Genomic DNA, 27,285 nt, shown 5'->3' with positions numbered 1-27,285 from the left:
GTATCCTTTGTCGGTTTTCGATGGTGGGAGGGGCCGTTTTGGCGGGCTGTCGTGACGCCACTAGCCCTTGCGGGATTCTGAGGCACCGCCGCTAAGATTAGGCTTTCTGGCTGACTTTAGAGAGGACGAGGGGTGGGCTCAGAATCCGAGTAAGGCGTGAGCGCGGACCCACAGCAGCGGTAAAACGGAAGTCCCGCTCCAACGGAGCCCGCGTCCGGAGGGGAGCTGCAGTCTTCCTCGAACGATGGGCCGAGGGCTATGCGCCTCGGCGGCCTGCGTCTTGGCTGCCAGGAGCTAAGGGAGCGTTCTCACCTGGTAAGCGGGAGGAGGGGAACTTGGCGCGTGGCTCAGGCTGCGCCAGAAATCTGGCGCCCACCTTCCGCCCTGCTGCAATGGTTGTTAATGCCTGGGAGCAGCCAAGGTTCATTTGTTTTCTTTCCGGATGTTTATCTTAAACATGGACAAATACACCGCCTTCCAGGGTTTTACTGTTTACCTGACCTGTAGAACACCATTTTTACTTCTAGACATTTGATGCTTTCAGTCTCTGAATTCTGGCAGGCTACTGGGCATAATATTTAAAACGCAAAACTGTTACTTTGCTTTTTTCCTACTCGGACAGGAAACAAGATTCTTTCTCTTTCAGGTGTTGATGTTGAATATGCCTTATTAGCATATTAAAATGGCTGTACCCAAAGAGTCCATCCCTTCCTTGTTAGAATGTCAGTGTCAGATCTGTGTGGAAATCCTCTTCGAGCCTGTGACACTGCCTTGTAACCACACGCTCTGTAAACCATGCTTCGAATCGACTGTCGAAAAGGCAAGTTTGTGCTGTCCCTTCTGTCGCCGCCGGGTCTCTTCGTGGGCGCGGTACCGTAGCCGAACAAATTCTCTTGTTAATATGGAACTGTGGGAGATAATTCAAAAACACTATCCAAAGGAATGCAAGCTAAGAGCCTCTGGGCAAGAATCAAAGGAAATAGGTGAGTAAAACCCAGCGCGTTTGTTGTCTAAAAACCAAGATCATTTTGAAAGCCAACCGCCACTAATCCATTTTTAAAAGGATAAAACAGAGAGCCAGTTAGTATTTGTCTAATTTGGTCTCAAAATGTTGATTAAGGTCAATGGCAAGATTTTGTTCATTGTTATAATGCCCAGCGTGTGTTCACTTGGTATTTGTTCGATTAAAAATGAAAAGAAAAACCCGAAACAAAAGAATTGCCCGATAGAGTCTTCAGTCATGTGAAAAGTTATATAAATAGTCGCAGAGGAGCCACAATTGCAGTATAGCAACAGCGGAAGTAAGGATTCTTGTGTTAATGTCCTTTTCACTTTCAATTATTTTCTCTAACTTGCTTGCCTGTACATTGCCATTCACTTAATTCTTAAGCTTGCAGGGAGCCTAAAATAGCTTTCTGTGGCCATCTAGTTCAGCCGTTTTTATTCAGAGGTCCTCCACAGTGTGGACTCTTCTTTATGCCCCAAACTGAACGCTTGACTCCAGCAGCTTGACCATTTATGTGCTCAATAAGTCATGCGATGTTTCTTGTTTAGGCTTTGAATGTGATGCTTAATGCTGTGATACACTGACCTTTTTTTGGAATTCTTTTTACTTATTGTCAGTTCAGTTCAGTTCAGTCACTCAGTCATGTCTGACTCTTTGTGACTCCAGGGACTGCAGCACACCAGGCTTCCCTGTCCCATCACCAACTCCCGAAGCTTGCTCAAACTCATGTCATGCCATCCAACCATCTCATCCTCTGTCGTACCCTCTCCTGCCTTCAGTTTTTCCCAGCATCAGGGTCTTTTCTTACGAGTCAGTTCTTCTCATTAGGTGGCCAAAGTATTGGAGTTTCAGCTTCAGCATCAGTCCTTCCAGTGAATATCCAGGACTGATTTCCTTTAGGATGGACAGGTTGGATCTCCTTGCAGTCCAAGGGACTCTCAAGAGTCTTCTCCAACACCACAGTTCAAAAGCATCAATTCTTCAGTGCTCAGCTTTCTTTATAGTCCAACTTTCACATCCATACCTGACTACTGGAAAAACCATAGCTTTGACTCTACAGACCTTGATCGGCAAAGTAATGTCTCTGCTTTTTAATATGCTATCCAGGTTGGTCATAGCTTTTCTTAGTTTGCCATTTTAACCATTTTTAAGTGGACGCTGTAGTGTTAAATACATTCACAGTGTTTTGCAATCATCACCACTATTTTCCAAAACTTTTTCATCACTCCAGACAGACTCTTTAACCATTAAGCTATGACTCCCACTCTTCCCCTCCCCGTTTCCAGAGTTCTCTGTGAATTTGCTTGGTTTTTTAATTTCTATGAAGCCCCAGTAAAACACACACACCACCTATTTAGCAGAATTAAACATCATAGACATCCTTCCACAGAATTAGCTCATAAAATGTTCCCATAAACCCCAAAAGATACCAGGACAAATCACCAAAATCAGATCTCCGTGGTATAAGCAGAAGGAAGCATCTGGGCTGTGTGATGGATCTGAGAACAAAAGAACTTCAGAATAAGCAACAGGTATTCATTGGGAAGGGCTTCTCAGGTGCCTGGGCAGTAAAGAATCCACCTGCCAATGAAGGAGATGTGGGTTCAGTCCCTGAATCAGAAAGATCCCCTGGAGAAGGAAATGGCACCCCACTCCAGTGTTCTTGCCTGGGAAATCCCATAGACAGAGGAGCCTGGTGGGCTACAGTCCATCAGATCAGATCAGTCGCTCAGTCGTGTCCGACTCTTTGCGACCCCATGAATCACAGCACGCCAGGCCTCCCTGTCCATCACCAACTCCCGGAGTTCACCCAGACTCAACGTCCATCGAGTCAGTGATGCCATCCAGCCATCTCATCCTCTGTTGTCCCCTTCTCCTCTTGCCCCCAATCCCTCCCAGCATCAGAGTCTTTTCCAATGAGTCAACTCTTCGCATGACATGGCCAAAGTACTGGAGTTTCAGCTTTAGCATCATTCCTTCCAAAGAACACCCAGGGCTGATCCCCTTCAGAATGGACTGGTTGGATCTCCTTGCAGTCCAAGGGACTCTCAAGAGTCTTCTCCAACACCACAGTTCAAAAGCATCAATTCTTCGGCGCTCAGCCTTCTTCACAGTCCAACTCTCACATCCGTACATGACCACAGGAAACACCATAGCCTTGACTAGACGAACCTTTGTTGGCAAAGTAATGTCTCTGCTTTTGAATATGCTATCTAGGTTGGTCATAACTTTCCTTCCAAGGAGTAAGCGTCTTTTAATTTCATGGCTGCAGTCACCATCTGTAGTGATTTTGGAGCCCAGAAAAATAAAGTCTGACACTGTTTCCACTGTTTCCCCATCTATTTCCCATGAGGTGATGGGACCGGATGCCATGATCTTCGTTTTCTGAATGTTGAGCTTTAAGCCAACTTTTTCAGTCTCCACTTTCACTTTCATCAAGAGGCTTTTTAGTTCCTCTTCACTTTCTGCCATAAGGGTGGTGTCATCTGCATATCTGAGGTTATTGTTATTACTCCCGGCAGTCTTGATTCCAGCTTGTGCTTCTTCCAGTCCAGTGTTTCTCATGATGTACTCTGCATAGAAGTTAAATAAACAGGGTGACAATATACAGCCTTGATGAACTCCTTTTCCTATTTGGAACCAGTCTGTTGTTCCATGTCCAGTTCTAACTGTTGCTTCCTGACCTGCATTTAGGTTTCTCAAGAGGCAGATCAGGTGGTCTGGTATTCCCATCTCTTTCAGAATTTTCCACAGTTTATTGTGATCCACAGTCAACTGGAATTCCATCGCCTCCACTAGCTTTGTTCGTAGTGATGCTTTCTAAGGCCCACTTGACTTCACATTCCAGGATGTCTGGCTCTAGGTCAATGATCACACCATCATGATTTTCTGGGTCGTGAAGATCTTTTTTATACAGTTCTTCTGTGTATTCCTGCCATCTCTTCTTAATATCTTCTGTTAGGTCCATACCATTTCTGTCCTTTATCGAGCTCATCTTTGCATGAAATGTTCCTTTGGTATCTCTGATAGGGTCCTCCCCAAAATTAGACACAACTTAGCAACTCAACAACAGCAACAAAGATAATATAAGTGTATTCATAAAATATGTGATCTCTTATGTCTGGCTTCTTTCACTTAGCATAATGTTTCCAAGGTTCATACAAGGTTCTGTTATGCATTAGTACTTCATTCCTTTTTAGGGCTGAATAATTTATATATATATATATTTCATTCATTCATTGATGAACATTTGGGTAGTTTTCACCCTTGGCTGTTTGAATGGGTGCTGATATGAATACTCATGTACAAGTATTTGTTTGAATATGTTTTCATTTTTTTGTGTATATAGGAGTGGAGTTGCTGGATCATATGGTAATTCTATGTGTAGCCTTTTGAGGATCTGTCAAACTTTTTCACAGATCTGCATCATTTTACATTCCCTTAACAACGTGTAATCTCTGCATATCCTAACCAACACTAGTTCTTTTCTGCTTTTTAAAAATTTTTTTTCATTTTTTATAGCCATCCTAGTAGGTGTTAACTGGTATCTTAGTGTGTTTTTTAAATTGTGGTAAAGTATACATTACAAAACTTACCATTTTAACCATTTTTAGATGTGCAGTTCAAGGCATTGAGTACATTCGCATAGGTGTGCAAGCATCACTATCATCCCTTTCCAGAACTTTTTCATCTTCAAAAACTGAAACTCTATGCCCGTTAAATAATAATTCCTCAGTTCCTCTCTATCCAGCCCTTGGCTACCACCACTGTTACTTCCTGTCTCTATGATTTAACTACTTTATGTACCTTATATAAGTAGAATCATAGTAGCTATTTGTAGCTTTTTTTGTCCCTTCCCTTCTTCCCTCCCTTTCTCTTTTTCTCCGCTCTCTCTTTTTCCCAGTATGGGCAATTTGGCGACTTCATTAAAAAAAAGTAATCCAAGTATAATTACCTTACAATATTACATTAGGTTCACTATTTCACAGCAGTGATTCAGTAATTTTACATAGTACAAAATGATCACCACCATCTTTCACTTAACATAAAGTCAGACTTTATGTTGTAGCATGTGAATGAATTTCATTTCTTTTTTTGGCTAATACGTGTTTACTGTGTTTGTTTATCCTTTCATCTGTCAGTGGGTCATTGGGTTACTTCCATCTTTGGCTTCCACCTTTTGGCTATTGTGAATTAACATTGGTGTACAAGTGTCTGTGTCCCTGCTTTCAACTCTTTTGAGTATGTACCCGAAAAGAAATTGCTGGATCATGTGGTAATTCTATGTTTTAATTTTTTGAGGAACTGCTATACTCTTCCATAACAGCTGTACAATCTTAAATACTCCCACCAGCAAGGGCAAGAGTTCCTTTTTGTATCTTTGTTAGCATTTGCTACTTTCTGGTTTTGTTTTCTTGGTTTGATGGAGTAGGGGGGAGATGCTGTTTCATTGTGCTTTTGATTTATATTTCCCTAATGACTAGTGACGGTGAGCATCTTTTCATGTGCTTGCTGGCTATTTGTATATATCTTTTTTGGAGAACTATCTGTTTGCTGTTATTGTGGGATTGCTTTTTAAAAATTCCTTTACTGTTATTTTAATGGCTTCTAGAGAAAGAGCTAAGTATACATATTTGTGTGCCATTTTGAACCAGAAAACCTCTGGCCTTTTTAAAAATGGAATTCCATATTCCTGTAGCTGTTAATAATCGTACACTTATTTTAATTTTGCATTTTATATTAATATGGGTTTAATGTAAGCTCAAAGGTAGCTATAGAATTCTGTATTGCCTATAATGTAATTTTCTCTCTTGATCTGAAACAGTTGATGACTATCAGCCAGTCCGCTTATTAAGTAAGCCTGGGGAATTAAGGAGAGAATATGAAGAGGAGATAAGCAAGGTAGGTTGTAAATGTTCTTTTTTGGAAAAATTTTCTGCTGTGTTTTTGCATACAGTTTTATGTGCCTATATAAATAAATAATATACTGAAATGTTAATGATTTTAATATAGCTTATAAAGGCTTCAGTTGTTTTTTATTTTTTTATTTATTTATTTTTTTTTTTCAAGCCCATTGAGTCGGTGTTGCCATCCAACCATCTCATGCTCTGTCAGCCCCTTCTCCTCCTGCTCTCAATCTTTCCCAGGATCAGGGTCTTTTCCAATGAGTTGGCTCTTCATATGAGGTGGCCAAAGTGTTGGAGCTTCAGCATCGGTCTTTCCAAAGAATATTCAGGGTCGACTTCCTCCAGGATTGACTGGCTTGATCTCCTTGAAGTCCAAGGGACTCTCAAGAGTCTTTTTTTTTTTTTTTTTTGTAATTTTAATTTTATTTTATTTTTAAACTTTACATAATTGTATTAGTTTTGCCAAGTATCAAAATCAGTTGTTTTTTAATGTGGACCATTACAGTATTGTTTCTGTTTTGTATTTTGCTTTTTGGCTGCAAAGTCATGTGGGATCTTAGCTTCCTGACCAGGGGCTCAAACCCTCACCCTCTGCTTTGGAAGGCACAGTCTTAATCTCTGGATCTCTAGGGACATCCCAAAGCTCCAGTTTTTACATGTGTTCAAAATAATTAAAATTAGCTTTAGTTTATTTATACGTGTTTGGTGCTCTTCTTATGTGATAGTGATCTGTAAGCATTTAAGTATGAAGGAGATTTTTTAAATTTCCCTGAAGCTTTAAGCATAAAGGATAGGAAACGGTGGTATATGGTGTCTTAAGTCCATTCAGGCTCAAAACCACCATAGACTGGGTGAATGAAGCAACAAACATTGATTTCTCACAGTTCTGGATGTGGCGTTTGGCAAGGGTCTGTTTCCTGGCTTCTCAACAGCTGTCTTCTCACTGTGTTCTTACATGGCAAAGAGAGGGAGGGAGAGATGGATCACCTCTCTTGTATCTCTTCTTCTAAGGCTCAGTTCAGTTCAGTCGCTCAGTCATGTCTGACTCTTCGCAACCCCATGAATCGCAGCACGCCAGGCCTCCCTGTCCATCACCAACTCCCGGAATTCACTCAGACTCACATCCATCGAGTCAGTGATGCCATCCAGCCATCTCATCCTCTGTCGTCCCTTTCTCCTCCTGCCCCCAATCCCTCCCAGCATCAGTCTTTTCCAGTGAGTCAACTCTTTGCATGAGGTGGCCAAAGTACTGGAGTTTCAGCTTCAGCATCATTCCCTCCAAAGAAATCCCAGGGCTGATCTCCTTCAGAATGGACTGGTTGGATCTCCTTGCAGTCCAAGGGACTCTCAAGAGTCTTCTCCAACACCACAGTTCAAAAGCATCAATTCTTCGGCGCTAAGCCATCTTCACAGTCCAACTCTCACATCCATACATGACCACAGGAAAAACCATAGCCTTGACTAGACGAACCTTTGTTGACAAAGTAATGTCTCTGCTTTTGAATATGCTATCTAGGTTGGTCATAACTTTTCTTCCAAGGAGTAAGCGTCTTTTAATTTCATGGCTGCAGTCACCATCTGCAGTGATTTTGGAGCCCCCCCCAAAAAAGTCAGCCACTGTTTCCACTGTTTGCCCGTCTATTTCCCATGAAGTGATGGGACCAGATGCCATGATCTTCGTTTTCTGAATGTTGAGCTTTAAGCCAACTTGTTCACTCTCCTCTTTCACCTTCATCAAGAGGCTCTGTAGTTCCTCTTCACTTTTTGCCATAAGGGTGGTGTCATCTGCATATCTGAGGTTATTGATATTTCTCCCGGCAATCTTGATTCCAGCTTGTGTTTCTTCCAGTCCAGCGTTTCTCATGATGTACTCTGCATATAAGTTAAATAAACAGGGTGACAATATACAGCCTTGATGTACTCCTTTTCCTATTTGGAACCAGTCTGTTGTTCCAGTTTTAACTTGAACATCTGTTGCTTCCTGACCTGCGTACAGATTTCTCAAGAGGCAGGTCAGGTGATCTGGTATTCCCATCTCTTTCAGAATTTTCCACAGTTTATTGTGATCCACACAGTCAAAGGCTTTGGCATAGTCAATAAAGCAGAAATAAATGTTTTTCTGGAACTCTCTTGCTTTTTCCATGATCCAGCGGATGTTGGCAACTTGATCTCTGGTTCCTCTGCCTTTTCTAAAACCAGATTGAACATCAGGAAGTTCATGGTTCACGTACTGCTGAAGCCTGGCTTGGAGAATTTTGAGCATTACTTTACTAGCATGTGAGATGAGTGCAATTGTGCGGTAGTTTGAGCATTCTTTGGCATTGCCTTTCTTTGGGATTGGAATGAAAACTGACCTTTTCCAGTCCTGTGGCCACTGCTGAGTTTTCCAAATTTGCTGGCATATTGAGTGCAGCACTTTCACAGCATCATCTTTCAGGATTTGAAAGAGCTCCACTGGAATTCCATCACCTCCACTAGCTTTGTTCGTAGTGATGCTTTCTAAGGCCCACTTGACTTCACATTCCAGGATGTCTGGCTGTAGGTCAGTGATCACACCATCGTGATTATCTGAGTCGTGAAGATCTTTTTTGTACAGTTCTTCTGTGTATTCTTGCCATCTCTTCTTAATATCTTCTGCTTCTGTTAGGTCCATACCATTTCTGTCCTTTATCGAGCCCATCTTTGCATGAAATGTCCCCTTGGTATCTCTAATTTTCTTGAAGAGACCTCTAGTCTTTCCCATTCTGTTGTTTTCCTCTATTTCTTTTCATTGATCGCTGAAGAAGGCTTTCTTATCTCTTCTTGCTATTCTTTGGAACTCTGCATTCAGATGTTTATATCTTTCCTTTTCTCCTTTGCTTTTCGCTTCTCTTCTTTCACAGCTATTTGTAAGGCATCCCCAGACAGCCATTTTGCTTTTTTTGCATTTCTTTTCCATGGGGATGGTCTTGATCCCTGTCTCCTGTACAGTGGCACAAACCTCATTCCATAGTTCATCAGGCACTCTATCAGATCTAGGCCCTTAAATCTATTTCTCACTTCCACTGTCTAATCATAAGGGATTTGATTTAGGTCATACCTGAATGGTCTAGTGGTTTCCCCGACTTTCTTCAATTTAAGTCTGAATTTGGCAATAAGGAGTTCATGATCTGAGCCACAGTCAGCTCCTGGTCTTGTTTTTGCTGACTGTATAGAGCTTCTCCATCTTTGGCTGCAAAGAATATAATCAGTCTGATTTCGGTGTTGACCATCTGGTGATGTCCATATGTAGAGTCTTCTCTTGTGTTGTTGGAAGAGGGTGTTTGCTATGACCAGTGCATTTTCTTGGCAGAACTCTATTAGTCTTTGCCCTGCTTCATTCTGTATTCTAAGGCCAAATTTGCCTGTTACTCCAGGTGTTTCTTGACTTCCTACTTTTGCATTCCAGTCCCCTATAATGAAAAGGGCATCTTTTTTGGGTGTTAGTTCTAAAAGGTCTTGTAGGTCTTCATAGAACCGTTCAACTTCAGCTTCTTCAGCGTTACTGGTTGGGGCATAGACTTGGATTACTGTGATATTGAATGGTTTGCCTTGGAAACGAACAGAATTCATTCTGTCGTTTTGGGATTGCATCCAAGTACTGCATTACGGACTCTTCTGTTGACCATGATGGCTACTCCATTTCTTTTGAGGGATTCCTGCCCGCAGTAGTAGATATGATGGTCATCTGAGTTAAATTCACCCATTCCAGTCCATTTTAGTTTGCTGATTCCTAGAATGTCGACATTCATTCTTGCCATCTCTTGTTTGACCACTTCCAATTTGCCTTGATTCATGGACCTGACATTCCAGGTTCCTATGCAATATTGCTCTTTACAGCATCGGACCTTGCTTCTATCACCAGTCACATCCACAGCTGGCTATTGATTTTGCTTTGGCTCCATCCCTTCATTCTTTCTGGAGTTATTTCTCCACTGATCTCCAGTAGCATATTGGGCCCCTACTGACCTGCGGAGTTCCTCTTTCAGTATCCTATCATTTTGCCTTTTCATACTGTTCATGGGGTTCTCAAGGCAAGAATACTGAAGTGGTTTGCCATTTCCTTCTCCAGTGGACCACACATTCTGTCAGATCTCTCCACCATGACCCGCCTGTCTTGGGTTGCCCCACGGGCATGGCTTAGTTTCATTGAGTTAGACAAGGCTGTGGTCCTAGTGTGATTAGATTGACTAGTTTTCTGTGAGTATGGTTTCAGCATGTCTGCCCTCTGATGCCCTCTTGCAACACCTACCATCTTACTTGGGTTTCTCTTACCTTGGGCGTGGGGTGTCTCTTCACGGCTGCTCCAGCAAAGCGCAGCCGCTGCTCCTTACCTTGGATGAGGGGTATCTCCTCACCGCCGCCCTTCTTGACCTTCAACGTGGAATAGCTCCTCTAGGCCCTCCTGCGCCGGCGCATCCACCTCTCCTTGGACCTGGGGTTGATCCTCCTGGCCGCCACCCCTTGTCTCCGGAGTGGGGGCGTGGGGTAGCTCCTCCCGGCTGCTGCCCCTGACCTCGTTCGCAGGGTATCTCCTCTCAGCCGCCGCCCCTGACCTCAGACATGGGGTGGCTCCTCCTGGCCGCCGCCCCTGACCTCAGACTTGGGTAGCTCTTCTCAGCTGTTCCTGTGCCATTGCAGCCTGGCACTCTCTGTCGCTGCCCCTGACCTCGGACTTAGGGTAACTCCTCTTGGCCGCCGCCCTTCGGGCATGGGCTACTAGTCCCTTTCATGAGGAGTCCACCCTCATGATCCTATTACCTCCTGAAGGCCCCACCTGTAAATGTCACATTGAGGAGTTAGGGCTTCAGTATATGAATTTTAGAGGCAGAAACAGTGCCTTTAGATGAGGAAACCATAAAGGGCTAATTGTGAAGTTGTTTTTCAGTCTTTCAGTCATGTCCAACTCTGACATCATGTATTGCAGCACACCAGGCTTCCCTGTCCTTCACCAGCTTCTGGAGCTTGCTCAAACTCATGTCCATTGAGTCAGTGATGCCACCCAACCATCGTCCTCTGTCATCCCCTTCTCCAGCCTTCAATCTTTCACAGCAACAGGTCTTTTCCAGTGAGTCGGCTCTGTGCATCAGGTAGCCAAAATACTGGAGTTTCAGCTTCAGCATTACCCCTTCCAGTGAATATTCAGGGTTGATTTCCTTTAGGATCGACTGGTTTGATCTCCTTGTTGTCCAAGAGACTCTCAAGAGTCTCACCAGCACCACAGTTCAAAAGATCAGTTCTTTGGTGCTCAGTCTACTTTCTTTGTCAAGTACCTAATTAGGAAAAGCGGGGTCTTTGGATTTCACTAGTACTAGGAGAGCCTACGGAGAAGGCAGTGGCACCCCACTCCACTACTCTTGCCTGGAAAATCCCATGGACGGAGGAGACTGGTGGGCTGCAGTCCATGGGGTCTCTAAGAGTCGGACTTCACTTTCACTTTTCACTTTCCTGCATTGGAGAAGGAAATGGCAACCCGCTTCAGTGTTCTTGCCTGGAGAATCCCAGGGACGGGGGAGCCTGGTGGGCTGCCATCTGTGGGGTCGCACAGAGTCGGACATGACTGAAGTGACTTAGCAGTAGCAGCAGGAAAACCTTAGTACTCCTCCTACCCTGATTAGTCTAGAGCAATGTTGTCCAATGGGTTCATACACAGTTGAAAGTTTCCTATTAGCCACATTTTAATTTTTTAAAAAACATGAAATTTTTATATATATTGTATCTAAAATATTTTATTATGTAGTCAGTATAGAAAGTATTGATTATTCTTATTTAGTCTTCAACTGTGTATTTTGTACTTATACTACATCTCAATTTGGACTAGTCACATTTCAATAGCCACATGTAGCTAGTGGCTACTGTATTAGACCATGTGAGCTCTACAAGAGCTAATAAATAATCATAGTAGTTAATTGTCAGCATATTGTCTAAATAATGTCTTTAAGTAAGGGTTTAAGAAATAATTTAATGTTCACAACAATGTAGTGAGAACAGGTTTTATCAGGATGATTTTGGGTATAGGTGAAAAAAACTATAATTTATTGGAATTCCAGAGATTAGTAGGGACTTCTGGGTTGGTTTCATCCACAGCTCTGGTTCCATTTCTTTGCTGACTTCTGTCACCTGGCTTTATCCTCAGGTTAATAGCAAGACAGCTGCACATTTCTGAACCTCAGCTGCATATACAATGATATGCAGAGGAAGAAACAGCAGTCTCTTCCAGTGGCTTTCCTTTAAGAGCAAGAAAACTTAACAAATCTTTCCTCCTATTTCCTTCACTTGAATTGAATCAAGGACTTATTTTCGAGTCAGGTCCTTTGGATTTCTAAAGTAGTTCTTAACATTATTTCTTTCAGGAAGTATAGTTTAAATGCCCACAAGCATGGTCTTAGGTCCAGAAAGCTGAGTTTGAGCCTCTACTCTGCCATTTACTGAGCTAAGAAAGTTAGATCACTTGCTAATCTATTACAGTTTTTCTTTGTCTTTCCTTATAAAACTCATAAAAAACAGTTTAATTCAGTTTTTATCATTCCATTCCCTTGCTTGTGTTTGGTTCAGAAACCTAAGCCAAAGTTAGTCAGAACGTGACCTTCTATTACCTAAGGAAAAGTATCCCCTAGGAAGACTTCCAAAACTGTATTATAGTGTAATAGAAACTGTGATAAGGACTGAAACAAGGAGGGATGGGGCTTTGATCAAAGTTTCATTGGACCTACTGGGGAGGCTTCCTAAAGGAGACTTCCTGAACTACTTTACAGGAAATGGCCTCTCCAGATTTGACCTTCATTTGAGGGATTTTAATTCCCTCAAATCCTGCCAATTTGTTGTTGTTTCTTTTTTTTTTCACTATTCTTATTAAGAAATATTGCACGTGTACTCAAAAGTTCAGAGAAGGATTGTTCTTTATTAATCATCTTTAAGGTAGAGGCAGAGCGGCGAGCCTGTGAGGAAGAAGAAAACAAAGCCAGTGAAGAATACATTCAGAAATTACTGGCAGAGGAGGAAGAGGAGGAAAAGAGACAGGCAGAAAAAAGGCACAGAGAAATGGAAGAACAACTGAAAAGTGATGAAGAACTGGCAAGAAGACTGAGCCTTGATATTGTAAGTTTCAAGAAAGAACTTTGAAGTATTCCCATTACTATTGCTTTGTTTGATTTTGAACAGTCTAAAGAGGAAGCATTCACCATAACTGAAACTATTTCTGACATATTTGCTCTACCTAAAACAAAACTTTTTTGGCATGTTGTTATATATTTGCTCTAATCCAAGTATGTGGTTTTCTTGGTTTGTTTGGGGATTTTTTTGTTTGTTAAGAATTTTTTTTTTTAATGTAGATCATTTTTGAAGTCTATTGAATTTGTTACAATATTGCTTCTGTTATTTTCATGTTTTGTTTTTTAGCCATAAGGCATGTGGAATCTTAGCTCCCCGACCAGGAATCAAACCCATACCCCCTCATTGGAAAGCAAAGTCTTAACCACTGGACTGTTGGGGAAGTCCCCCAAGTATTCTATAAAAAATTTTTATTTTTCATAAGTAAATTCAGTTACGTAGGAAGCTGTTCAGTGGAAAATGAAAACTCCATTTCCCCCTCCCACTTTTCCACTCCTATTCTTATTCCATTACATCAGGCTCTTTCCCCAAAGGTTAGCACTATTAATGGTTTCTTACTTATAACTTTTTTTTTTCACCTAAAATGAATCACACTGGGTTGTTTTTTTTTTTCCTGACCTTTTTTTTTTCCTTTTGAATGTAGGTTTATTTAGTATTTTATGTTCACAAATTTCTTCTCCTTTATCATTTTACATGTAAATGGGAAATGGCATCAGTCAACATTGCAGAGGTAACAAATGATCCCCATATCTCAGGCTTTCAACCACCCACATTTATGACTTGTTCACGATTCATGTCAGCTGATTTGGTGGTGTTCCATGTGAAGAGGGAGTCCTCTTTAGGCCATGCCATTCTTATGGAAGAGGAAAGAGAATAAAAGCCAACCATGCAGTGGTTCCTAACGCTTCTGTTTAAGCATCATGACAGTTTACATGCCATTTAATAAAGCAAATCACTTGACTTGGTCCAACATCAAGGGTCAGGAAGAGATTTAGCTTCATAAACTGTTTCCTGACCTTTTTCACTTGATATTTCATAAGAGATTTTTCATATTGCTACATATAGTCTATAATTCTTTTGTAATAGTGGTAAAATATTCCACTGTATGGATGCCAATCACTTTTTGAAAGTGAAGCACATTAAATTCTTTTTTGTCCATGCTGCGCGGCTTGTAGAATCTTAGTCACCCAATCAGGCATTGAACCCCTGCCCCCTGCATGGAAGCACGAGTCTTAAACACTGGACCTCAAGGGAAGTCCCTAAATTCTTATATAACATATTAAACCTGGATTTTGTTATCTTGCCATGGTTAAAAATTACTGCCTAGGGGACAGTGAATTAAGGGAAGGATGATAGAACACATACTTTAAGACCAAAGGATACAGTGAGACCCAGTAATTTGAAAGGACCTGGCAGAATCACTTGAAGTTCTTTTAAAATACAAAATCTCTGGGGGTGAGATTTAGGGAATACCACTCCCCTCTGGGGACGTGTGTGTGCAGGTTTGAGAGCCTCTAAAAACAATTCTTCTGTTTTCAAACAACAGATATCTTAAAATATATTTACCAAAGTGAAGTATATCCAGAATTGATTTTTCCCTCCATTTTTTGAGAGACTTGCCATTCATAATATAACTGAGTTTTAGAATGTACACCCTTTTAAAAATTATATTTCCTTTTAAAATTTAAGTGGAATAGTTTCAGAACTTTACACAACTGAGAAATTAAGTAAAAGACATAGACTGTGGAACTTCCCTGGCAGTTCAGTGATTATAACTCAGCACTTTCACTGCCATAGCCCTGGATTCAGTCCTTGATGCGGGAACTAAGATCCTGCTAGCTGAGCAGCAAGGCCAAAAAAAGACCGATAGAATAACAAATGGGATAGGAAAGAAAATATATCAAAGAGGAAACCCTGGGGTCAACTTTGTCTTTCGAGAATTATTGTTCTAATTCTTGTTTTCACATGGGATTATAAGAGCAGATCTATTGATATTTTGGAATAAAAGTTTGGTGGTTCAAGGCCAAATGTCAACCACCACCAAGTATGTTAATTTTTCCAGTGACATAGTAGGAAACTTATGGGTCTGTCATGAGATAGGAAGTAAATATTCATGCTATTTATTGATATGCCCTTAAATTCCCCAATTAAATTATTTTACATAAAATAACTTTTATTCCAGGTATAGCCCCAGCTTTTTCAATTTTCCCCTATAGGTTAAAGTAGTTATAAATATATGAAATTATTCATTAGAAAAATTAAAAAATGATCAGTTAATGAGATTAGTATCATCATGCTGTTTGTGTTTATCTAAAGTAGGGTAATAATGCAATTTAGACCAACTTAGATAAACTTAATCTTGTTTATACTAATTTTTGCATGGTCAGTATTATTTCACAGGATAGATAGAATTTAAGTATAATGAGCATAATACCTGAAAAATTCTATTGTGGATTCTGAGTTAATTAATAGCTTATTTTATTTTAAAATTGTTTTATGCTTTTTCTGTTGTCGAAGAACAATTTCTGTGAGGGAAGTGTTTTGGCTTCGCCTTTGAATTCCAGAAAATCTGATCCAGTCACAACCAAATCACAAAAGAAAAGTAAAAACAAACAAACAAACACTGGAGATATTCAGAAGTAAGTGAATATGAAATACTGCTGTATCAAAATTTGGCCCATCAACTCTGCATGAAACTCTCTAGATTGTCTGAGATTAATATAAAGTGAAAATAAGAGAGATGCTCACATAGCTTAGATTCCTGGCTAGCATGAAGAGATGTGAAGCCTTTTTTTATCTTGACTGCTCAGTATTTCCATGTTGGTACCATTTTCTCAAAATCAATCAGTTGGATTCCTTCTTCTCTTGGTTTGGATTCAAATGAAAAAAAAAACTAGTCCAGTATAAGGCCATCCTCATTGAAAGAGTTTACAATTTGGCATCTAGATCTTACCCCACGCTGTTTTTCCCAGTTTATATATTACATTTCTTCCCTACTATACAAAAAACATGAGTCAGGTAGTCAACAGTGGAGTGAATTTAGTTGCCCCACTGTGCCCCTCTTAGCAGCAAGACGAGTTGATAAGGTTTCCCATAGTAATTCATAGTCGAAGAAGTTTATCAACTACAATCTAGACTTCAAAAACATGTAAGGGCTTTTGGTTCAACTAGATAAATATGTGCAGGTGATTTACCCCCTTCCAAAATTCATAGAAATTTAGGATTTGAGATGGTGGAAATTTGGGACAGGGAGATGAAGATTTATAGCGAGAGGGCAGTGTTAAAAGAGGTGGTTGCTATTAAGAGAAAAAGCAGACATGTAGCATCAATATTGTTAATGCTGATATTATGTAAAGTAGAAATCAAGAGAAAAGCAGGGATATTTCAAATCGATATAATATTATTCAGCATAAAGGATATAGGGGGCTTCCCAGGTGATGCTGTTGGTAAAAGAACCTGCCAGCCAATGCAGGAGACATAAAAAGGGACAGGCTTGATCCTTGGGTCAGGAAGATCCTCTGGAGAAAGAAACGGCAACCCACTCCAGTATTCTTGCCTGGAGAATCCTTTGGACACAGGAGCCTGACAGGCTATAGTCCATAGGGTCGCAAAGAGTTGGACATGAGTTTGAGAAGCAACTTAGCATACACACACATAAAGGATATAATTGTCATAAATCTTCTTGAATCTAAATATATACTTTGAAATATATAAACATAAAAATTTATCAGAAATACAAGAATAAACTGATGCTTAGATCGAGATGTGCTCTTATGCTGCTGCTGCTGCTAAGTCGCTTCAGTCATGTCCAACTCTGTGCGACCCCATAGATGGCAGCCCACCAGGCCCCACCGTCCCTGGGATTCTCCAGGCAAGAACACTGGAGTGGGTTGCCATTTCCTCCTCCAGTGCATGAAAGTGAAAGTGAAGTCGCTCAGTCGTGTCCGACTCTTATCGACTCCATGGACTGCAGCCTACCAGGCTCCTCCGTCCATGGGATTTTCCAGGCAAGAGTACTGGAGTGGGTTGCCATTGCCTTTTCCAGCTCTTATGCTAACATATTGATAAATCTCATGTCTCTGAGCAGATAGTTGATATAAATTTGTATGTAATAAAATCTCTATACCAAAATGGTAAAGAATCTGATCATGGACCATTTTTCAGAGATAAAAAATGTAGAATTTCTGACATTAAAAATAAACTAACATATTCTTTCTCCTAATTTAAAATGTCATTTCCATTACTTTTGGAAAGACTATACAGTCTTAGGTTGTTTTGATGCCAAGACCTACCTATTTAGATTATTTTGAGAATTCAGGAATAATTTAGATTTGACTTTTGCTTCCTTTTCTCCTATTTTTCACTAAAATATCAATACTCGGACTTGTAAGTGTTGTTCCAGAGCTAGACCAAAATACCTGAGACAGGGAGATAAAATAACACTTTTTCTGATAAATCAGCCAAGTAGAAAGTGAGACAACTTTGAGCATAAATAGCTAATCTGGCTTTATTTCATTGGATACATGCCACTTGTGTTTCAAAGCATTCAAATTTTGGCAAACTTTTTTTTTTAATATATATATTTTATTAAAGTGTAATTAACTTCAAACTCTTTTTTTCTAAAGGTATTTGTCACCTAAATCTCAACTTGGGTCAGCATCACAGTCTGAAGTTGTACAGGAAGACAGAAAAAGCTCCATGTCTAAGGTTTGTGGATGCTAAAGATATTCTTGACTTGGCAAGTTTATTAATACTATAGATCGTTAATACTTGTAGTTTCCTAACTTTTTAAAAAAAAAAGTCACTGTAGTAAATGGAATACACCTTCTTAATCATCTTAGTCTCACCTAAGCTAGGAGTCAGCAGATTTTTTTCTCTAAAAAGCCAGATAGTAAATATTTTAGGCTTTGTGGCCCAGGTGGTCTCAGTCACAACTATTTAATGATTTGTTTTCACGTGGAAACATCCAGAATAAAATGTAAACAAATGAGCTTGTTTTTGTTCCAGTAAAACTGTTTATAAGAGCAAACACCAGGTTGAATTTTGTCCATGGGCAAAATTTGTATATCCCTGACCTAGGTGACTATAGCCATGAAATTAAAAGACACTTACTCCTTGGAAGGAAAGTTATGACCAACCTAGATAGCATATTCAAAAGCAGAGACATTACTTTGCCAGCAAAGGTTCGTCTAGTTAAGGGTATCGTTTTTCCTGTGGTCACGTATGGATGTGAGAGTTGGACTGTGAAGAAGGCTGAGTGCCGAAGAATTGATGCTTTTGAACTGTGGTGTTGGAGAAGACTCTTGAGAGTCCCTTGGACTGCAAGGAGATCCAACCAGTCCATTCTGAAGGAGATCAGCCCTGGGATTTCTTTGGAAGGACTGATGCTAAAGCTGAAACTCCAGTACTTTGGCCACCTCATGCGAAGAGTTGACTCATGCTGGGAGGGATTGGGGGCAGGAGGAAAAGGGGACGACAGAGGATGAGATGGCTGGATGGCATCACTGACTCGATGGATGTGAGTCTGAGTGAACTCCGGGAGCTTGTGATGGACAGGGAGGCCTGGCGTGCTGCGATTCATGGGGTTTCGAAGAGTCGGACACGACTGAGTGACTGAACTGAACTGAACTGACCTAGATCATCAGACTCACAAAACTAAATAGGCTACCCCTGGTACCAGCTTCACTTAAAAGATAACAGAATGGGAAATAAAGCGTGCTAGTAGGGCAGCATCAGGCATATCTGTTCAGCAAGAATCCTCACTGCAGAGCTCCTAAGTGATGGCCTGGAAGTGAGACCATGCAGAGGAGTGTAGTCACCATGAAGATTTAGAAGTCCCATGCCCCATAAGAGTCAATTATTTACTGTAACGACTCATGGGTGTAGCTTCCAGAGGTCCAGGTAAGGAACAGAGCCAGTCAAAGAGTTGTAAGTCGTTTACCAAAGCCCTGAACTTTGGCTTCCTGTAGGGGATTAAAGATCCCTCCTAGGTCTCCTAGTACAGATGCAGTTCAACAATAAGGGTCATTTTTATCATAAGCTATGAGGCCTAGTAACACAAGTGACATTCCACCTCTATCATATTTCCGGGAAAATAGCACTAGAAAAAATGAGCTGACACCAAGATCAACATCCTATATAGAAGTTTTGTTAACCAAAGTTTTGTAAATAGGTTCATAAATTTTTTTCAATTCAGGTAGGTGGTTTTATAGTACCTAACACTTAATGGATATTTATGTGCCCCAAAATGTATGTATTTTGTTTAATCTTCATCACAACCACCAATTCTGTAAGGTATCCTTGTGTCCAATTATAGTTGAGAAAACCGAGGCATGCAGAGGCAAGAGAATTGCTCAGTCCTGTGAAAGTGAGTCACTCAGCCATGTCCAGCTCTTTGTGACCCCATACACTGTACAAATCCATGGAATTCTCCAAGCCAGAATACTAGAGTAGGTAGCCATTCCCTTCTCCAGAGGATCTTCCCAACCCAGGGATCTAACCCAGGCCTCCCACATTTCAGGCAGATTCTTTACCAGCTTAGCCACAAAGAGTCTCTTAAGTAGAGATAATAGAGGGAAATTCAAGTCCAGATAGTCTGGCTTACGCTGGGACTAATGATTGATGGAAGGAGGCATTGAAGGCTGGTATTTTTTTTCCCCCTATCTTGATATTAATACTCACAGCAAAACGTGGTAGGCAGCTTAGAATTTGTCCAACCCAGACTACATTGGTTCACAAGAAATGTTATGAGGAACAATAAATGCAAAGCAAAGTAGGTAAAAGAACAGTTACGATCTTGAACAAGAAATAATTTTTGTCTTGAAGCAAATTCTCATTGAAGCCTTTCTTAAGGCTTTCCCATGGTCAAAACTAATCCTACATCTTAATTTACCCAAGACCTGTAAGTGAGAAGAATTATACTGGCTAAAGCAAGGGTTCTTAACCTAAGGTCTGTGGATAGAATCCATAGAGTAAATATGAACCTGGATAGAAGAAAAGGTTTATCTTCCGCCTGACCTCTCATTTTAGTGTTTCCTATAGTCATGAATTGGAAAAGGCAATGGCAACCAGCTCCAGTACTTTTGCCTGGAAGATCCCATGGAGGGAGGAGCCTGGTAGGCTGTGGTCCATGGGATTGCTGAGTCGGACACGACTGAGTGACTTCACTTTCACTTTCATTCATTGGAGAAGGAAAGGGCAACCCACTCCAGTATTCTTGCCTGGAGAATCCCAGGGACAGGGGAGCCTGGTGGGCTGCTGTCTGTGGGGTCACACAGAGTCGGACATGACTGAAGTGACTTAGCAGCAAAGTCATGAATATAAGCAGCAAACCATAATACTGTCAACAGTACCTGTGTCTTTGTTACCAATAACATATTACATTTGTTGTAGATCTCTTGAAACATTTATACTCATCCCTCCTTCAGTGTTACAAATTATTAGACTTGTCACTAGATCTTATTATTTAATGTATTCATGATATGCATTATTATATCATAAGATTTTAATAATTATGTTGCAATATAAATTGATCCCTATGTATTTACTTTTATGTTTTAAAATATTATTCTCAGAAGAGGCCTGTCAGCTTCACAAAAATGCCAAAAGGAGGAGGGTTTGTGACACAAAAAGGGATTAAAAGTCCCTGGTTTGGAGGAAGTTTAAAAGATGAGAGGTCAAGTCATGGTGCCAGCTCCTGGCCATATATAAAACTGACTTGTGGGTTTTGAGCTGCAGGTTTTCATGGGAGTGAAAATGAAGAAATACCTTAAGTTGGCACACAGAATAAAAATACTATTAAGAACTAATATATCTTAGTAGTAGTAATAATCAGGTAATTATAGTATATACTGACAACTCAGTTTTGGTGTTAGTGTAATAAGACTTATATGTTATGACTTGATGGTTTCCCTTGGTTCATTCAATCTTTTTCTGTTTTCTACAGAAAATTGATGACAACAGTGATGTGAAGAGCCCTACATGGCAAGACACAGAGGTTGAAGAAGATATGCCAACGCTTTCTCCTCAAATATATCTTGAAGTTCAGGAACAAGGTGCAAAGTCTTCAGTGGAGTCACCTATGCCTCAGTTATATACCAGTGATGGAGAATGGTACCTTGAAGGAAAAGTTGAAACAGGACCAAGCAATCATGAAAAAGGGTTATGTGTCATCAATCTTGAGGAACCTAAAGCCAGAGTTCCCTACTCTGGAGATGCTGCCACTGAGCCTTGTGGTGAAACAGAGAGTGAATGTACTGTATCAGATATGACACAGTTCCTTAGAAACAACACGGTTGGAACAGAAAATGAAGAGTCTCACCTACAAATCAGTAAAGGTACCTCCAAAAGAAGAAACCTAGAACCTTTGTCTGAAGCAATCAGAGAGCCATGCTTTTCTGCAAAAAGAAGGAAAATGTTCCCCAAAGCCTCCTCAGACCAAGAGGAAACAGAAATCAGCTTGACCCAAAAACTGATAGATTTGGAACATCTACTTTTTGAGAGACATAAGCAAGAAAAGCAGGACAGGTTATTAGCATTACAACTTCAGGAAGAGGTGGATCAAGAGCAAATGAGGCCAGACCGGCAAAAAGGATCCCCAGATGGATATCAGTTACGGACTGTGTCCTCACCTCCAGACAAAGTACTAAATGGACAGAGAAAGAATTCCAGAGACAGAAATTCCAAAAGACAAACTGAGCTAGAGCAGCCAAAACCTCGGACAGACTCAAAAAATGAAAACCATCAGCAACCTTCTTTTAAGATCCAGTTGAAATGTTCGGTTAATAGAAGAAAGATAGCAAATTCTACTAATGATAATTGTAATGTATCTAAAACTGCTCATTCCCTACAGCCTAGTAAGTCACAGAAAAGTATTTTTCAGATGTTTCAGAGAGTCACAAAGTAATGCTTGAGTAAGAAGAGTATTTTATAATCCAGTAAGACTGGGTTGTGAAGCTTTCCATCATAGGTTCTTTATAAATTTTTCATTAGCTCTGCTCTGTAGACACACTCATTATCTCTAAAGGACCATGTGATTACAAAGGAGAAATATATGAATGTGTTTCTGCCGGACTCAGTTGTAAGCAAGAGTCCCACTCCTTTCCTTTTTCAATAACTGTGATGTACTAAGTATAGGTTGACAGCCTTTACAGATGTAAAATTGCATTTGCCAACTCCCAGGAAATATTCAGTTCCGTGCATTTCCCCCAAAATGCATATTTTATGGCCTTTGAGCCCCTTTTTGTCCTGACTAGTAATCAAAGCAACATTAGTATCAAGTAGCTAAGGTATCCAGGCAGGGTTTAAAAGCTGTTTTCTTGCAGCTTTCCCATATTTGCAGAGCACTTGACATACATCTTTCATAACACTAATTTCCATCTCTGCTTTAATTAAGTATTAACAATATTTTCTTTGACTTAAGATGGGTTGGGGTCAGTGTGAAATCAGAAAAATCAGGGTTTTCTGGAAAATTAGGACTTAGTTGACAAAACTAGACTGTTGATGCAAAGGAGCTTGTCTTGGGATGAGGCTAGGTGGGTAGATGAACAGTGTGGGATGATCAGACGGCTGGCTCTAGAATGGAGTAGCGGGTGTAGTCTGGCAGAGTGTTCTTCCTCGTCATTTCTTTGCTGAATGACAAAGAAACATTTAGATTTTATAGTTTTACACACCTTACTATCGAATCTACTATTCCAGAGGAAAAAATGGAAAGTTATGTCACAGTATCCTGTATTGTAGAACCTGACTAACCATGTGTTTATTTCCTTATGTTATTGTACTGACTTATTTGTGTTTATGGACAAAAATAGAAAGTATGATACTTGGGTTTTGCCCTATCTTACCCCCAAAAGTTAAATAGGAAGGCAGCAATTTCATTTTATGAAATTTAACTTAGAGATCTTTTGTCTCAGTAGTATGAACAACTTTGAGCAAATAATAGGTTTAACAGCATTTCTGATGGATGTCTAGTTAACCATGCTATTAAGGTAATAACATAATAAAATGTCCTAGAGTTAATAATTGTAGCTTAAATTTATCAGTGCTTTTGGACATTGATTTTTTTTTTCTCCAAATTTTGTAACCAAAATTCTGTAATCTGCATACTGATGGCATATCCTTCAATATTGATTAATTATGGGTAGAATCCTGATGCTAACTTAAAATTTAGTTTGCCCTTTCTCAAAAATGATTGTCTCCTGAGTAATGATTGTGCTGAAATGAAGTGTACTTAGAAACTAACCAAATTTGTCTAAAGTAGACTAACATCTTTTCATCAAACCAATATTTTTTTAAGACCAATTTTGCTTTACATTTTAGGGATTTCTCAAATAAAATTATGCAGTTAAATCTTCCTGGAATAGTCCATGACCAAAAAGGGAGAAAAATAGTATAATGTATTTAGGATTTACATATATAACCACCTATTTGTCTGTGAAAAGTCTTGCTGACTAAAATTGGTTTTAACACAAATTTTAACTTCTTAGTCTTTCTGATAATCCTACCATGTATGCATCTTTGTAAAAAACTAGTAAATATTTTGTGTCATTATAATGTATTGATACTTTTCCTTCCATTTTTATGGAACGGATATGAGTGTTTAATATCTCAAGGAGTGCTAGAACTGTGCAGAGGCTGAAAATCTGAAAATTAAAATAATTATTAAAAATTAAAATGGACTATATGTTTTATCACAGTTAAAAATTAAAACATGAAAATAAGTTCTGTGTAAAAACTACCATAAAGGAAAACTGGAAGACATGGAAGACTAGGGAAAAAGTAGATACAGTTCACCACAAAAAACTAATTTCTTTTTATAAAGTGTCTGCTAGTACATTAAGAAAAAGACTAACAACTCAAAAGAAAAATTAGAAAAGTTTATGTTCCCAAGAAACAGTTCTCAGGAAAGGAAATACAAATGGCTCTTGAATGTGTGAAAAGATGCATAATATCACTTATACCAATGCTCATATGTTTTTCCATCCTTCATTAGTAAAGATAAAGGTGCTTTTTTGGTTTTGTTTTTATCTGTGTATGGGTTTTGGTTTTGTTTTTGTTTTTTTTCCAGTCTTGGCAAAACTGTAGGGAAATAGGCACTCTTATGTGTTGCTTGATATGAATAGAAAACTTTGAAGCCCTGAAGAGGTAACCTTGGCAATTTACCTCTAGTAATTTCTTACTATTTCACACATATGTAGAATGGCATGCACAAAAGATTTTTGTATGGTATTGTTTGTAATAACAAGTTAGAAACAACCATAAGCGTATCAAGAGACAATAAATGATGGTAAAATGGAATACTATACAGCAGTTAAACAAAAAACCCCACTTTACTGATATGAAAAGCACTATAAGATATAGAGTAAACAAAAAATACAAGTGTAGAATAGTGTGCAACTATTTATCCAAAGAAGAGAATTGAGAAACCTGTATGCAGGTCAGGAAGCAACAGTTAGAACTGGACATGGAACAACAGATTGGTTCCAAATAGGAAAAGGAGTATGTCAAGGCTGTATATTGTCACCCTGCTTATTTAACTTCTATACAGAGTACATCATGAGAAATGCTGGCTGGAGGAAGCACAAGCTGGCAATCAAGATTGCCAGGAGAAATATCAATAACCTCAGATACGCAGATGACACCACCCTTATGGCAGAAAGTGAAGAGAAACTAAAGATCCTCTTGATGAAAGTGAAAGAGGAGAGTGAACAAGTTGGCTTAAAGCTCAACATTCAGAAAACGAAGATCATGGCATCCGGTCCCATCACTTCATGGCAGATAGATGGGGAAACAGTGGCTGACTTTTTTTGGGGGGACTCCCAAATCACTGCAGATGGTGACTGCAGCCATGAAATTAAAAGACGCTTACTCCTTAGAAGGAAAGTCATGACAGCAAAAAAGCAGAGACATTACTTTGCCAACAAAGGTTCCATCTAGTCAAGGTTATGGTTTTTCCAGTGGTCATGTACGGATGTGAGAGTTGGACTGAAGAAAGCTGAGCGCCGAAGAATTGATGCTTTTGAACTGTGGTGTTGGAGAAGACTCTTGAGAGTCCCTTGTACTGCAAGGAGATCCAACCAGTCTATCCTAAAGGAGATCAGTCCTGGGTGTTCATTGAAAGGACTGATGTTGAAGCTGAAATTCCAATACTTTGGCTACCTCATGTGAAGAGCTGACTCATTGGAAAAGACCCTGATGCTGGGAAAGATTGAGGGCAGAAGGAAAAGGGGACGACAGGATGAGATGGTTGGATGGCATCATCTACTTGATGGACATGGGTTTGGGTGGACTCCGGGAGTTGGTGATGGACAGGGAGGCCTAGAGTGCTGTGGTTCATGGGGTCGCAAAGAGTCAGACACGACTGAGGGATTGAACTGACTGAAGAGAGAGAAAAACAGTATTGCCAGCAGGGAAAGAAACTGGGTGGCTGGGAGACAGAAGTGGAAGAATGAGTTTAGATGTTTTTCTACTTTTTGAATTTTCAATCATGTTGAATGTATCATCTACTCAAAACTTAAATATAAGATTAAGGCTATTTATGCATCTAAGCCTATACCACTCTAAGCAGTTCTTTTTTTCCTTTAAATTCTAAGAATCATAATTTAGGAAGATTTTTCAATGTGAAAAAAAAGTAACAGTTTTTGCAAATACCATTGTGAATGAATATATTTAGCTTTAATGTACTATTTTTAAATTATCTGAGAAGCAAAGCTTATGCTTTTCAGGTAGCAGTGCTGTAGACCTGCAGTCCTGCTGAATACAATGAGAAGAGCCAGATAAAAGTGTAAAATTTTCTACTTAAAAACATCAGAAAGCTACTGAAACAATGAGGACTAAGTTAGGGGCTAAGATTCTAGAGAGGGGAGACCTGAGAGGTGAACTGATGTTTGCAACCCCTCTTCCACTTGTAGCGTGTGCCTATTCTGAATGCAGAATGGGAATGAGGACTTCCGCTGGTGAACAGGTCTGCTCTCTGGCAGAACTCTTGGCCAGCTCATGAAGCTGGAGTTTTTAGAGACTTGAAGGTGATCAAACACAAGTTCCACTTTCTCATCAAGATAACTACAGTTTTGAAACTGTTAAGAGCAGAGGCTAAAAGGCTGAAAACCTTTGAAAAGCAGAGAGGAGTTGTCATCAGGCTCACACTGCAGATGAGACAAGAACAGAATTCAGGACCTACCAGGGGAAGGAAGCTTGTTGAACACACCAGAAGCCTCAACTGAAAGCCCCCCAGCACAGAAGTCTGCAAACTAAATCCCAGGAGCCAAATCTGCACTCTGCGATACTTGTAGGACCTGTGAATGGCTTTAAACAGACTCCTAGAGGGACTTATCTGGTGGTCCAGAGGCTAAGACTCCGTGTTCCCAATGCAGGGCGCCTGGGTTCGATCCCTGGTCAGGGGACTAGATCCTGCATGCTGCAACTAAGAGTTCACATACCACAACTGAAAGATATCACATGCTGAAACAAAGTTCCAAGAGCCTGTGTGCTACAACCAAGACCTGGCGTAGCCAAATAAAGAAAAATAAATACTTAAACTAAATAGCTCTTAGATTCCTTAGTTCACATATAAGGAACTGAACTGTGGGAGTAGTAATTTGTGTATGAATTTTGGACCACCAAAAGAAGGGGCGTGTGGTGCAGGAGGGAAGAAAATAATGTCCTTCTTAACTTGATCTCTACCTGTATGACCTTAGGCAAGCTACTTAAGCTCTCTTAATTTGTAAACAGGAATCAATGTAACCAAGAGTTGCAATGGAGAATTAAGGGAAGTAATAGAGCAACTGGCACAGGCCCTGACTCAACGAAGAACCTTAAATTGATAGTGTCTCTCCTGGCTCTCCTCCAGTCACTACTCCATCTGACCCCACTTTGGGGAGAGTCACTTATCCAGTGACTCCGTGTACTGTAAGTGCCCATGTATAGCATCCAGTAAAGTGCAGTTGCCTTCTGTCTACTCACGAACACTACTCACCTCTCCCCTACCGGATGTATTTTTAGCTCTGTGTCACAAGAGACCCCGACCATGAGTTTCCCTGTGTTATAGCTCCCAGATCACAAGTGACTTTAGCCTCAGAGGAAACCATTCCTCAAATATCTTGTGGCTTCTTCAAATTCCTATACAAGTTCTATACATTTGGTATGCATAAAGGTGTGTAAAACTGCAATGGGGAGGTGAGCCTCTACTGTGTTTACCCATAACTTGATTCCTGTGTAAAGATCTTAATAAATAATCATTACTTTAAA

At 40.1% G+C, this 27,285-nt stretch overlaps 1 protein-coding gene across 2 annotated transcripts; it reads left to right on the top strand.

The window, feature by feature from the left end:
- RNF168 (ring finger protein 168) lies at positions 1 to 27,285 on the top strand. 2 transcript variants are annotated; one of them, XM_059886333.1, is made up of 7 exons: positions 1 to 315; positions 647 to 983; positions 5,832 to 5,912; positions 12,854 to 13,029; positions 15,559 to 15,680; positions 17,667 to 17,748; positions 20,987 to 27,285. In XM_059886333.1, exons 2-7 carry the CDS (start codon positions 683 to 685, stop codon positions 21,944 to 21,946), a joined length of 1,722 nt encoding a protein of 573 aa, XP_059742316.1. In that variant the 5' UTR covers positions 1 to 315; positions 647 to 682; the 3' UTR covers positions 21,947 to 27,285. The 2 variants fall into 2 exon arrangements, with proteins under 2 accessions (XP_059742316.1, NP_001069757.2); NM_001076289.2 differs by having other exon boundaries at positions 27 to 315; positions 5,832 to 5,908; positions 12,850 to 13,029; positions 20,987 to 23,713.

The sequence above is a fragment of the Bos taurus genome, chromosome 1, assembly GCF_002263795.3.
Source record: "Bos taurus isolate L1 Dominette 01449 registration number 42190680 breed Hereford chromosome 1, ARS-UCD2.0, whole genome shotgun sequence".
NCBI lineage: Eukaryota > Metazoa > Chordata > Mammalia > Artiodactyla > Bovidae > Bos > Bos taurus.
The sequence above is the reverse complement of the archived record's forward strand: the minus strand, read 5'-3'. Positions and strand labels throughout refer to the sequence as shown.